The following is a 14,987-nucleotide window of genomic DNA, read 5'->3' as shown; positions in this document are numbered from 1 at the left end:
AATATTAAATATAAAACTATGAAAATACTAGGAAATACTAGAGAATATTTTTATATCTTTGGGGTAAGTAAGGCTCAGAATCTATAAAGGAAGATTTACAGGTCTGCTCACATAAAAAGGTAAAATTTCCATATAGTGAAAAATACCATACAAAAGACAAAAGTGATGGACAAAAATATTTACAATCCATGTAACAAAAAAGGGGTATAAATCCACAATATTATATTTCCTTCCATCCAAGTCACCATTGATTAGAAAAAAAATTAAATTATTCACTTAGATTATTAAATTTTACACTTATTGAAGAGTTCTTTTAGAGTAAGTTTATATTTTTAAAAATCATATATCATTCTTGAGCATATATAAAAATATATATGTAACGAAATAACTTAAGGTTTTCCTAAAACTTTTTCACATTCAGTGACTTTATCACTCTTTGTTTCAGCATTAATGATGCCTATGTGTTTTCACATTATTGTGCTCTGTGCCTCCAGAAAGTAGGTGGTGCGGCATTCCTTAAGGGAATCCATGAAAACACTAAGTCACTGGCTCTTAAACTGGCTTTGCAACCATGTAAAGCACATCTGCCTTTGACTCCTGCTTAAGGAATGTTGCTAAACTTGTCTGTTTATTATGACAACTGCCTCTTCCCCACCCTAGCAGAAAACTAAAGGTTTACTTTCTGGAGAGGATATGACTGAGAGACTCTAGTCTGGAGAACACCAGGCAGAGGTAAGGGCAGGAAACATACCAAACCAGGAAAACCATGTCCCCTCCCTCCTCTTCCCCCAGATCACTGGGGCTTTGTGTAAACCCTCTGAGCAGAATATCCAACACAACAGACAGGCAAATAGAATATCCAGAAGGACAAATGTACACTGGCTGGAGAGGGCAAAAAAAACTAGATTGAAGCAGGTCAGAAGGCTCTAGGGGAGATTTCTTAAAGAAGATGAAACTGACAGAATACTTGGATACAGGCAGACCTTGGAGATTTTGTGTGCTTGGTTCCAACCACCGCAATAAAGTAAATTATCACAATAAAGTGAGTCACACAAATATTTTTGGCTTCCCAGTGCATATAAAATTTATGTTTATGGGCTTCCCTGGTGGCGCAGTGGTTGAGTCCGCCTGCCGATGCAGGGGACACGGGTTCGTGCCCCGGTCCGGGAGGATCCCATATGCCGCGGAGCGGCTGGGCCCGTGAGCCATGGCCGCTGAGCCTGCGCGTCCGGAGCCTGTGCTCCGCAACGGGAGAGGCCACAGCAGTGAGAGGCCCGCGTACCGCAAAAAAAAAAAAAAGTTATGTTTACACTATACTGTAATCTATTAATTGTGCAATAGCATTATGTCTAAAAGGAAATGTACATACCTTAATTAAAAAATACTTTATGGCTAAAAAATGCTAACCATTATCTGAACTTTCAGCAATAGCAACTTTTTGCAATAGTAACATCAAAGATCACCGACCACAGATCACCATAACAAATATAATAATAAGGAAAAAGTTTGAAATATTGCGAGATTACCAAAATGTGACACAGATATGTGAAGTGAGCAAATGTTGCTGGAAAAATGGTGCCAATAGATTTGCTCAATGCAGGGTTGCCACAGACCTTCAATTTGTTAAAGAACACAGTATCTGCAAAGTGCAATAAAACAAGGTATGCCTGTATATCAAGAAAAAATTTAGGTAAGTAGAGAAACAGTGTTGAATAATTGACAGGTACATAGAAAAACTAAGCAAACAAGAAAACAAGGTAATTATTAACTCCAAAGAAAACAAAAAAAATTATACAGGAAGGGAAAAGTAATCACAGGATATTTTGTTGCTCAGCTGTGAATAGCATTTACTTGGTCATGATAATGTAAAGCTGAATATCGATTTAACCCAGTGATGACACTTACTACCATATCAGAAGGATGAGCCTGTCTAGAGTGTGTTTTAGAGCTTAGGGCCCAGTGTTGGAAAAAAGCTAAATCCTAACCCTCCATGGTGGGAAGTAAATAGGTAATACCTAAATCATTGAAAAATCTGTAAATGGCAATAGATAAAAACAGTAAAAGAAATAGCAAAAGAGTTTTGAAAAATGGTTACCTCTGGGAAGGAGACAATAGAAGAAGGTTATGAACTGAAAGTTTTAACAACCAGCTTCGTAGAATTACCTGACTCTTTAATCTATGTGCATATAATAAGTTAGGGCTCCTATATGGTAGAAAACTATGTAGCTACTAAAAAGAATAAGGCATGTCTAAATGAATGAATTGGAATGAAGGCTACAAAATACTATGACGAAAGACAGTTGCAGAACAAAAAATACATATAATGTGATGCTAGTTTTATTTTTTAAAGTCTGTTTATATACACCCTTAGAACTTTGACTCTCTAGTCCTCACATAAATAAATTGATCCAAACTAGAAAAAATAAATCAACTAATAAATTTTAAAAATAAGGTGTTGTAAATTAAACTTAAAAATAAATAAGTAAAATCCTACACCTGTTCCACCATGGTCTGTTGCGGGTGGGGTGTACTTAAAGAGCTATACCCAGGAAATCTCACCTGAGGAAAGTAAATCCACACTGGCACCTGCTTTTAGATGACAAGATTCTGGACTTTAGGCTGATGTGCTAATAGAATGTGCTAATAGGCTGATGTGCTAACTCTGGGGGTGCTTGGGAAGGGTTAAGTACATTCTGCAAATGGGAGGACATGATTCATTAGGGGACAGAGGGCAGAGGATGGTAGCCAGCCTCCAAGATGAACTCCAATGATCCTTGCCACCTGGTATTCAGGCCCTTGTGTGGTCCCCTCCCCATGGGATAGGGCTGACCTTAACAACCAAAAGGATGGTGCAAAATGATGGTATGTGACTTCCAAAGCTAGGTCATAAGAGACATTGTAACTTCTGCCTTGCCCTCCTTGGGCCACTCATTCCTCCTGTTGCTATAGGACATGTAGAAACAGATACACGGCTGATGATGATCTTAATGGGGTCAATCTTCATAGAGAGCATTCTGATAACATATGAAGAGTTTTCAAACTATATCCTTCAACCTGGTTAGTGACATAAATATATTTATTCATATGTTCATATTTATATGAAAACATTTAAGTGTTCAAAACTCTATAACTGTGAAAAAATGGTGACACTCTGAATTCCTATATGGGAAAATGACTAAACAAACTGTGGTTTATCGACCTAAGAGGGCTCAGGGCACCACGTCTTACAGTACCCTGAGGAACACTGTGTTCCTTGATAATAGGTATTGCCAGAAAAACAGGTCCTGTGGCCAAAAAGTTCAGGAAGCATTACTTAAGATGTGAACTTTCTACTTATCTCCAAACGTCAGGCACTATGATCTAAAGTCTGTAAGGTAGTACAAGTAAATATAGAGGAAATCCACTTTCATAGTATTGAAACCTAACTTACTGTAATTTGTGGTAAAATATATGCTCCCCAAATAGTACATAGTAGTGACTTCCAGTTAAATGCGACAGACTGAACATACCAGTTTACTCCCCAAATCTCACTAACAACACAGGGATTTTTTTAAAAGGCATAAACAAGAAAAAATGGAAGGAAAATAATGGCAACAAAAATTTGGAAGCTGGAAAGCAAGTGAACCAATGGTTACTGACTTAGCAACCAGGGAAATCTGAACTTTCTGTCCACAGTGGAGGTCATGGAAGCAGGCCAGGCGCTTCTAAAGGAGTAGTTAAAAATCTGTATGAGAGGCAGTGAGAGCCCCAGACCCTTCCCCACTCCTGCACTAGGGGGAGTGCCCCACCCTCCATCCGAGAAGAAGGTTTCTGCTCAGGAAAGGCTAAAAACCGGTGAGGCTGTGAAAATACAGCAGTAAACAAAACAAAAATCTCTGCTCTCATAAAGTTTACATTGTACTGAGATAAATGAAAGATCCACACTAAGGAATTCCAGAATGCTAGAGACAAAGAGAAAATCCTAAAAGATACAAGAGAGAATAAAACAGGATTAGGAATCAGATTGAAGTGGGACTTCTCAGCAGTAACACTGGAAGCTGGAAGCTATCGAGCAGTGCTTTCAAGACACTGAGTAAAAAATGATTCCCAGCCTCGAATCCTGGCCAATCAAATATAAAAGTAGGATAATGACATTTGCAGCCTTAAAATTTTTACCTTCCCTGTACTCTTTCTTAGGAAGCTCCTGGAGGGTACTATCCATGAGGGAATTAACCCAGAAAGAGGAAGATTTGAAATCTAGGAAACGGGCTAGAATAAAGAAGGAGGCAGAGATGCCAGTGCTGGCTGCTTATTAAGCCTGGAGAGTAACCAGTGCAGACTGGAACAGCAGGGTGAAGTCCTCCGGAAGGGATATCTCCAAGCAGATAATGCAAGTAATAAGATTACCTGATTGATAGGTCTGAACATGCTGAGAAGGGTTTCATTTTTATGGAAAAGTTTAGGGGTAAATTTGTAATAGGTACAAAGAATATCGACCAAATAAATTTAACTATTAACTCTAGGAGGAAAAAATAAACTGTACATGAAATAAAATGTAATCTGTGTATACAGTACATGGCTCAACTATGAATAATATCTACATAGCAAAAATAACACAGACAATGAAAACTGATCTAACCCAAAAGTATGCTTTAACTAGATTGGGAGGAGGGAGGGAAAGGTGTGTGGATGTGTATATAGGGGGTGTTAAGAAGATTCAGTTCTCAACTTCATGCTAGGAAGGCAACTGATAATATCTAAACCTGGAAAATAAAACAAATAGTGGAATATGCAAGATATTTAGAAATATGGGGGCAAATTCCAGGAGAAACATCTCAAAACACTGAAAGCAGTTTCTGCTGGGCTGAGGGGAAGTGTGGAATAGGCTGTTCTCTTCCTCATTATAAACTCATACTGGACAATTACTTGACTTTTTTTTTTTAATTGAGATGTAATTTACACACAACGCAATGGACAGATTTAAATAGACACTTAAGTGAGTTCTGACTCCTTGATTTTTTTAAAAAAACCTATGTTCATATATTACTTTGATAAAAATAAAATAAAAATAAATGTCACACTCATCTGAAATTTTTTTGAGAAATGAAACTGTGAAGTGATTAAGAAATCCTCCCCGGATGTTCTGGTGAGTTTTTTTGCAGGAGCCTCCCTGGTCAGAAGAAGGCACCATTATTTCAACTGGATCAAGCCAGTTTATATTGAGAACTCCAGTAGAGGCATTTTTCCCAGCTTGTGGGCTGCATATTTTTAAAATACCCTTTACCTTCTTCCATTTTCGCATTAGAAATGAGCATCTGTCTCAAATGCTTGAGGAGGCCAGCCCAAGTAAATGTGCTGTATGCCAGTGAATTCTCAGACATTTGAGGAATGTTACGAACACCCAGCATCTTGAATTCTGGATGGGGAACTAAATTCTCCATTAAGTCTCCTGCAAAGAAAAAAAATCTGAACTAAATTTTTAAATTCCACGTTGTTTCCACTGACTCATACACAGCCATGATTTGATGGCTTGGGGGAACCAAATGTGTTTTCTCCTCCAAGGCCAAAATTGCTTAAAATGTAAATACAATTTCAGAGACGATGTCTATTAAAGACCACATATTTGCTTGATTTTGGCACCTATTTTAGCATGAGTGAAAAAAACACACTTTGCCAAAAGGAAACGAGAATTTCTTTTTAGCTAAGAAACTGGAAATGTCAGTGAAATATTTAGCTAAACCCCAGGAAAACAAAATAAGCATGAGACGTAATATGCTTTTATTGTCTGTCATTCAGTGTTCACTAAATAGTCCCTTAGAAATTTTCCTAGATCTCTTATTTATTTTATCTGGTTAAATAATAATCAGAACCTCTTAACATCAAACTTTACTGGGAAAGAAGACAGGATTAGTAACTCCTGAACACAGGAATACACCTATTTTTAGAACCTTGTATTTGTAATGAAACAATTAAGGAGAAAGGCTAATTTGTTTTTCATTCAGAGCTTATTTTATATGTTTTTAAAATATTTTTATCTTTTTAATATGTCATATATTTTATGTATTTTATATATTTTTTATATATTTATAGAAAATACCTAGAGGAGAAAGAAAAATCTTCTACCATAACATGAAATTTAAATTTTATGATAACGTTGAGTGCAAACTCATATCCTACGTCCTAATGTTAAGAACAAATTTTGACACAAATATCTACAAAATGTTGCACAAATTGATCCTATGGCTAATGGAGTTTCCTCTAAACAAAAGAATCCTCTTCTGTAAAATACCTAGAGCTGAATCCTATTGCACAGCATGCATAAACAAGCAGCAGTCAGCAAGTAATTCCTGAGGACTAACGCACAAATTAATTGTTAAAATCTGCTTTCCCCCCCAGCGTTCTTGTTTACCCACTCTCATCTTAACCATTCTTGACTTTGTCAAACCCTGTTATGGACTGACAGTTTGTGTCCCTCAAAATTCATATATTGAAATCCTTACCACCAAGGTGATGGCATCAGGAGGAGGTGGGGCCTTTGGGAGATGAGGTCTCTATAAAAGAGACCCCAGAGAGGTCTCCCGTCCCTTGTGCCAGGTGAGAACACAGTGAGAAGACGGCCATCTGTGAACCTGGAAGCGGGCCCTCACCAGGCACTGAATCTACTAGTGCCTTGATCTTGGACTTTGAGCCTCCAGAACTGTGAGAAGTAAACTTGTGCTGTTTATAAGCCGGTCAGTCTATGGAATTCTTGTTATAGCATATTCCTACACACCTTGCGGGATCTTACTTCCCCAACCAGGGATTGAACCCGGGCCATGGCAGTGAAAGTGCCGAGTCCTAACCACTGGACCGCCAGGCAATTCCCTGGACCTAAGTTTTTAAAACTGAGCAATTGAAGGATCGAGGAGGAAACAGGCTTCTTCTGGGGGAAAGCTAAGAGATCTGTTTTAGACACATTATGTTTGGGACGACCATGAAACGTGTACACATAGATGTTGGGAAGGCTGCTGGATATAGACATCTAGAGCTTAGGGAATTGGTCAGAGTTGGAGAGAAACTGGCCAGCTGGAGAAAACAAATGGTGTTGAAAGCCATGGGACTGGGTCAGTCACCTTTGGAGAGGGTTCAAGACCAGCATTTAGAGCTTAGGAAACGGAGGAGCCAAAGAAGGAGGAAAATAATGGGAATAAAAGGAATAGTCATTGAGATAAGGAGGGAAATCAGGAGAGGGGCTGTCACAAAAGACGAAGAGGAGACTCAGAAGACAAGGCATCGGCCATTCCAAATTCTACTGAGATAAAATAAGGACAGTGAACGGGCCAGTGAATTTGACAATGTGAACATGCTTGCGACCTATTAAGAAAAGCAGCTTTAGAAAAGTGATGGAAGAGAAACTAGATCAGAGTGGGTTGAAGAGTGAATAGATGGTGAAGAAATGAGGACAGGGAGAATGGAGGCCCCTTTGAGGACAGTGGTTCTAAAGAATGACAGATAAGTGGGGAAATCATGAGAGGTGATGTCAAGGGAGGGCTTCTTTGGTGTGAAAGATGCCAGAGAGCCGTTGTAATGGCAGCGACCCAGGAAAGAGGGTTAATGACATGTGAGGATGAGAGATGAGTGAGGAATTAAGTCCCTGAGAAGACAGAGGGAATGGGACCCAGAACCCAAGCGAGAGGCTGGCCTTTGATAGAAGCAGGATACTTCTCCCACTGTGACACAAGGTGAAGGGCAAGTGTGGACCCAGTGCCCTATAGTTTGTACATGGTAGTGGGAGTCAAGAGAGCGCTCATGGAACTGATGGCTTGGATTTTCTGAGGGCAGTTCACCGAGTTCATCACAATCTCCCCAAGGAACAACTGGACCAGCCTGCAGACTCAACCTCCAACCAGCTCTCCACAGGCAATGAATTTTTCAAAAATAAAGGTGATTATGCCAACGACCTCCTTAAAATCCTTCAGTGGCTTTCCCCTGCTCTGAGATTAATGAGGAGGCCTTTAAATGGCTTACAAGGACCTGCAAGGTCGGCCCCTGCTCACCGCTCTAGCCTCAGGTTTCAATCATCCCCCACACCATTCTCTGTGCTCCAGTGACACTGGATTTCTCTCTTCCGAAAGGGCCACGCTTCCTTCTGCCATAGGGTCTTTCCACATGCTATTCCCCCAACATGCTACTCCCTTCTCCCTCCCTTTGCTTAGTCAACTCCAAGTCTTCATCCAGCTTTTTGCTCAAGTGTTACTTCCTCAGGGCAGCCTTCTTTCACCTCGTCAGCCTAAGTCTGGTTCCTTCGTGACCCATTCTCTTGGATCTGTACTCCTTTCCTTCAGAGCATTTAACTCAGTTTTTAATTATATGTTCTAGTGTAATTATTTGTTTAATGTGAACACAATGTCTGCATTGGTTCCCCACTGAATCCCCAACATGTAGCATAGTGCCTGGCACATAGCAGGAAGCCAATAACTACTGGTTGAATGAACAGATGTACAATATGGTAAGTACTGTGGAATGCAGAGAAATTAACAAGACACATGTCCCCAAGGAAGCTGCAAATTAGTAGGGACTATAAAACATGCATATGACAGATCCTCTAAGGAAACACATGGTGCAGCATCTGGGAAGGGGCCAGAGGGAGATTTACTTTTGATTGCATATTCTTTTGTACTCCTTGAATAAATGTGTGTGTGTTACTTTTAAAGATAAGCAAACACACTTAAAGAAATAATAAAGGCAGAAAACATTAAGTGACATAAAAGAGATACAGAATGCCACAGGAGTTCAGAGAAAAAGGGTTACTTTAGGTAAAGGTCTCAGTAGGAAAGCTTTATGGAAAAATTATCACTTGAATTGGACCCTACAGGAAGAGTAAGGTTTCAGTAGAGGTGAGGAAGGGAAGGAGGAAGTGATTTCTAAGAAGAAGGAACACTGAGCAAAGGGACCAAGGCAGGGAAGTACCAGATTGAAGAAAAAAGTGGAGACAGGATGAAAAGTAGGTGGGGAATCTATACAGAGGCGGCAGAAGGTGATGAAAACGGAAAGTTAGGATTCAGGGCATAAGGAATTATGACAAATCTGGCAGGTAATGCATGAGCCATAGAATAAGGGTTAAGTAAAGTACAGGATTAGATCTGTGCACTGGGGAGGCTCATTTGGGGCCAGTGTGCAAGATGGATTGACTGCAGGGGGAAGAAGCAGGCAACAGGAAGGAAAGCAGTAATAGGACCACCTTAAGCCAGGAGTGTCCACGTAGATGTGAGCTTTGGTTTTCATGGGAAAAAAAAGGAGAGAGAGGGAGAGGGAGAGGAGAATAAAGAGAACTTTGTATTCAGGGGGAGTATGCAATATTAGTTGAGAGATACTGACCAAGTGAACCAATATCAGAGAGAGGGAAGTAGGGAAGAATGCAGACAGCTGGCAGAGATGGTACCAACAGTCTGAGCATACTGATGAGATATGAGGACAGTGGGAGAAATCCAGGTGACAGGAATTGAGGAAGAGGGGGCTGGGGAGTGAAGACAGGGAAGCAAATGATGAATCCATTCAGAACATGCTAAATCTGAAGAAGCAGATGGCAACTAAGAAAACTGGGATAGGCAACTATTTGGGAAAGAGAGTAGGACTGGGGGTATAGATTACGGAGTCCTCTGCATCTAGATGATTTGAATGGATAAAGCACCACTTGACAAATAACCTGAAAAAAGAACCACTTCTGTACGGAGTGATGAAAATGATGGTTGTGCAACTTTGTGAATATGCTAGAAAACACTGAATTGTACACTTTAGATGGGTGAGTTGTATGGTATGTGAATTATATCTCAAAGTTATTTTTAAAGAACAAAAAAAAAGGGATTTCCCTGGCGGTCCAGTGGTTAAGACTTTGCCCTCCAATGCAGGGGGTGTGGGTTTGATTCCTGGTGGGGGAGCTAAGACCCCAGGTGCCTCGCAACCAAAAAGCAAAACATGAAACAGAAGCAATATTGAAACAAATTCAATAAAGCTAAGCTGCTCTTTGGGGAGGTTTTCGAAATGAGGGAGACCTGAGTATATCTTTAGGCAGAGGGGAAGAGCCATAGAAGAACAACCTTCAGGCTTTCAGAACATCAGACTTCTCTACGAGTAGCACACAGGAGGACAAATACCTAGTGGGTTTCTTCTGTAGTGAAATGAGCCTTCCCCAGAGTAAGTAGGCTGGAACACACTTCCCAGCTGATGTGCGAGGACTTGATTTATATCACGGAAGGAGATCTGCTTGATATTCATCAGTTTCGCACAGATCTTATGAACAGCATCATTCTCATGAACAAGGAGGGCATCTGAAGATCGGTACAAGTGAGAAAGTGTCAAAATGGAATTGTAGTTCTGAACAATAACCTGGAGGAAAAAAAAGGTCAAAGATAAGAAAGGCAGGAGAGAACAGTGGTTAAGAGGGTAGACTCTAAGGGCATCCTGCCTAGGTTCAAAGCCTGGCTCTTTCACTTTCTAGCTATAAGATCTTTGACAAGTTATTTAATCTCTCTATGCCTCAGTTTCCTCGTTTGTAAAATGGGGATAATAATTATACCAGCCTCCTAGAGTTGTAAGGATTAATGACAGAATACAAGTAAAGCACTTAAGAACAGTGCCCTTATTGAGTAAGGGCTCAATAAATGATGACTATTACTATCACACTTTCTTCCTACATCATTTCCTATACTGACTTATTTCACCTCTGTTTAATTATTTCTCCTACTAGGGTGATCAATAGGAAATTGGCCTATACAGAAATTTCCTTTCAATGGAAAGAAATGAAAATTCTTTGAAGGTTGGCAATGGCACGATGAGGCCAAGGTCCCTGCTTTACATGCTGTAGCCAGAGGGACTGAACCAGGAATGGGTTCCTGAGAGAAGATGCACAATTGTCTTCTTCGGAATTTTTATGAATAAGGACACCTCATTTGTTTGGCAAAGTTAAATGAATTGTACATGAAAGTACCATATTGTATAATCATTCCTTACACAGTAACTTAACATTTCCAAAGAAAGGGTGAGATCAATCTTTTACCTACATTTAACTGCAAAGAATACAAAATATAAATTTTTCAATTGACATGTTCATACCTCACCAGTTCCATAAGGCCATATAATCTGATTCATTTTCAAAGAGTTTGAGTACTGATCTTGTAAGTTCTGTGTAACGAAGGCTCCTAGCCCTGATCCTGTGCCTCCGGCCATACTCATTATGATGAAAAAACCATTCAAAGAATCGCATTTCTCCACTTCCTTCTGGATTAGGTTCATTATAGATTCTTCATGCCTAGGTCCATGAACAGAGTATCTATGCAATGCAAAAGAAACAAACACCTTTCAATTTAACCAGAGATGGAATGCAGAGAAAGATATAGGATAGCAAAGGCTTTTTAAACCTATGGAAGTGAACTAACTCTTAAGAAAGGTACAGGTACCTGATTGATGAAATTTAAGATACACAAGTTAAATATTTTTAACAGGTGAATAGGACCGCTAGGAGAGTAAATTTACTGAGAGTAGAAAATTCTCTTTTATAGTCCATTCCTTCAGGCTGGAGACTTCAATTACCAGGTAGTTCTGCAAGTTTACGGTACAACATAATATTCAGTATTCATAACAATACTCCTAAAGCAGTGGTTCTAACTTTGCTGCACATTAGAATCACCTAGGGAAGCTCTGAAAAATCCCAACATTCAGACTTCATCCCAAACCAATTAAACCAGAATTTCTAGAAGTGAGCCCTAGGCATTGGAATTTTCCAAAGAACACTAAGCAATACTACTGCCTTGGCATATTTCCTATTAACTGGAATACCTGCCAGACAAAGATATTGTATTGACAATAAGTTAGCTGGCAGAACAACAGTGAAGAAGTAGAAAACGTTGCTGCAAGAGATCCTTGGATTCATCATTACCTGAACCTTAAGCATAGATGTACACGAGACAGAATGAGCGTCTTCTGGGTGAAGTCACACTCTACATTTTAAAACAGCAATTTCAAAATTATGTGTTTGGTATATCAACTGTGCAGTTGTAACTATACTATTAATCAACTATGCAGCTGTATCTAAACTGAAAATCATGAGGAATTATTCTTACCCATATGCCCAGTTGTTTCCAGAACCTTGTTTTTGACAGAAGCATGAATGCTGGCCATATTTCCATCGGCCAGAATGGGCAGCCTTTGACAGTGTTTGATTGATAACTTTAGGTTCCATGTCAACAAGTACAGCACGAGCAATTGGAACTAGAGAGGGAAAAAAAATCAAAAGAAAAATATTGCACGTGGCTTATTTGGGTTAACTCAGAGCATAAACTTCTAGGTACAAAAAAAAAAAAATCAAAGATTGAGGATAAGAAGAACTTTCCTTCTGCTTAGAAATTCAGGTGGGCAGCAGCAGGTATATGCAGATGTGTCATAATGCCTAGCATTGTGCTAGGCAGGTTGAATAAACGTGGGCTAAAATGATGACTGGGTCAAGTCTACAAACATCTGTTGAGTGCTTACTATGTGCTATGTACTGTGCTGGGAACACAGAGACAAAGACAACATCAATCCAGCCCTAGGAGGACCAGTGGGAGAGATAAAATACATCAACACTTAATCACAGTATGATGTGATATGACCCACAGCAAATCCACACTAACAGAGTAGTATTTTTATTCAGAGGTATAAAAATACCAAAGGCAAAAAAAGCATCTCAGGATTACTGAAGCAGAAGATGGAGAAAGAGGGGGTATAAGAAGTGATGGATGGGGAGAGAAAGCAGGCAGGGCTCAGATCTTGGAAGTCCTTGTATGCAATGCTAAAAACCTTGAAATTTACTTTTTAGGCAATGAGAAACCACTGAAAATGCTCAAGCAGGGGAGGAAAGATGTCTTTTTTAATACGGTAGTGTGGACGATAGATGTGATAAACACAAGAGACCAGGCAGGGAAACTCAGGAGGATTGTCTTGAAACAGTCCAGGTGAGAAAGGACAAGAGCCAGAACTAAGGCAATGAAAGTGAAGATGGAAAAGGGAGAAGAGTTTCAAGAGATGAGTACGAGGTAAACTACGCAGATCTTGATGTCTGATGGTATGTGGGTAGTCAGAGCTAAGTTTTAAAGGAAAAATAATGAATGCCCTTGGGTATGGAGATGTTGAGTCTGAGGGACACATGAGAGACGCAGGTGATGTTCACTAATCAGTCTGCAGCTTGGAAGAGATGCTAGGCTAGAGGTTTTGAGAGTCACTAGTATAAAAGATGTAGCAAAATTTGAGAGTCACTGAAATTGCCCAGAGAGAACTATACAAGTGAGGACAGAAGAGAGGCTGAGATGCAACCACTGGAGAAGAAAAGTTCAGAGCCTAAGCAGAAGGAATTTCAAGGAGGGAGTTTTATAGTTAATGTTATCAAATATGGTAGAGAAGTTAAGTGAATTAAGGAAAGAAACACAGTTACTGGCTCTAGGAATTAAGAGATCATTGGGAATTTTTCATAGAACAGCTTCAGTGGTATTGTAGAGCAGAAGTAGGATTACAGTTGGTTAAAGAGGGTTCTCCTTTGAGAATCTTAGATGAGAAGGCAAAGAGATGAGGAAGGAAAAAAGCTATAGTCAAGAGCTAAGTTTTGTTTGTTTGGTTGGTTTTAGATTGGCATGATCTGAGCATGCTCACGTGCTGAGGAGAAGATGTCACTGGAGAGGCAAACGTTAAGATAGAAACAAAGGGCTGAGAGCAAAATCATTCCGTAGTAAGATAGAAGGGGACGGGGTTCAGACACCACGTGGAGGGCCTGGCCTTGAAGAGGCTGGTTATGTCAGAGTAAAGGAGAGGTCTGTGGACCACACATACCTCCATTTTCCTCCTCACTGAAGAATCTTTCTTTGCAAGATGCTTGATATGCCTCATTCTCCCTTTTAGAGCAGAGTCCCTGGGGACAGTGTGAGTCACTAAATAAAGCATCAAACACTTCAAAACCAATCTGATTGCCACATTGACCAAGCTGCACTGTTACTATTGACATGCTGAGACACAAACCAGGCTTACTCCCCCAAAACAGTGAGCAACCTGTAATAGAAAAAATAGAGTCTTTGAGAGCCACTACATTACCAATAAAGAACAAATAAAATGCCATATATGTGAATATACATCACTAAAAATATAATTTGTAAGTACTATATATGTCTATGGTGTTATAGACACAATAGCTATGTTGTCTAAGGAGCCAATCATTCAAGGAAGTTGGTTTCGGGATTCAGGGTTACTCTACGCAAAACCATTCATACACAGCTCAATAGTTTCCAAAATCTCATTTGTAATCGCTATTTTCCTAAGCATGCATTTAAAACAAACAAAACAAATTCTGGTTAAAGGAATTCGTAGTGTACAGTTCACACCACAGGGACAGAGCGAATGCAGAAGTGAGCTCAACAGTAGCACATTTAATTAACATTAATTTTCTCTCTTCAAAGTAATGACTTTCTCCACCAATCGCCTTTCTGTTCTGGTAACTATAGTAACACAAGAAAGTCTTTGTATTTAGCTCAGATAGGACAGCAAGGAAGACGAAGCTTGGGGAAAAAAAGACCAGATGAAATATTAGAGGAAGTATCCACTACTTTTAACACTGAAAAGAGACAATTTTTGGTAACGACCTCACACCGGGTCTATGCAGCACTGGAAAGAGCTGTGGCTTGTAAGCCAGACTCTGTACTTAACAATTATCAAACAACCTTGCAAAAACAGGTATCGTTATTTTCATTTTACAGAGAAGGAAACAGGCTCTGAAAGGTTATGCGACTTTCGCATACTTACTGCACTAGTAAATAGCAAAGCCAAGTTCTCCCTTTCTACGCCGCCCCAGGAGTTCTCCATTAACCCCACTCACTGACAGCCTCAGGATCAGCCGTTTCTGTCCGGTTCAAACTTCAGAGTGGCAACCTTCTTATTATGCGCATGCTCACTTTCAATACCAAAAACATTACAGAGAACGAATGCGCATGTTCCACAGACGACGAGATTTG

The 14,987-nt window shown here is 39.8% G+C and overlaps 1 protein-coding gene across 3 annotated transcripts in view; it reads right to left on the bottom strand.

Annotated features, from left to right (window-relative positions):
• The window catches only part of TUBD1 (tubulin delta 1), a 24,527-nt gene extending 9,540 nt beyond the window's left edge, over positions 1–14,987 (bottom strand). Inside the window, exons 1-6 of one of the 3 annotated variants that reach the window (XM_059998415.1) lie at positions 14,779–14,987; positions 13,816–14,031; positions 12,078–12,225; positions 11,071–11,287; positions 10,113–10,344; positions 5,264–5,428 (exon numbers count right to left, since the gene is read on the bottom strand). In XM_059998415.1, coding sequence (XP_059854398.1) covers positions 5,264–5,428; positions 10,113–10,344; positions 11,071–11,287; positions 12,078–12,225; positions 13,816–13,987 — 934 coding nt within the window. In that variant the 5' untranslated portion in view covers positions 13,988–14,031; positions 14,779–14,987. The remainder of the gene's footprint in view (positions 1–5,263; positions 5,429–10,112; positions 10,345–11,070; positions 11,288–12,077; positions 12,226–13,815; positions 14,032–14,778) is intronic. The other 2 variants (XM_059998416.1, XM_059998417.1) reach the window with 2 other exon arrangements.

This window comes from Delphinus delphis, chromosome 19 (genome assembly GCF_949987515.2).
Source record: "Delphinus delphis chromosome 19, mDelDel1.2, whole genome shotgun sequence".
NCBI lineage: Eukaryota > Metazoa > Chordata > Mammalia > Artiodactyla > Delphinidae > Delphinus > Delphinus delphis.
Note: the sequence above shows the minus strand (reverse complement) of the source record. Positions and strands in the feature narration are given on the sequence as shown.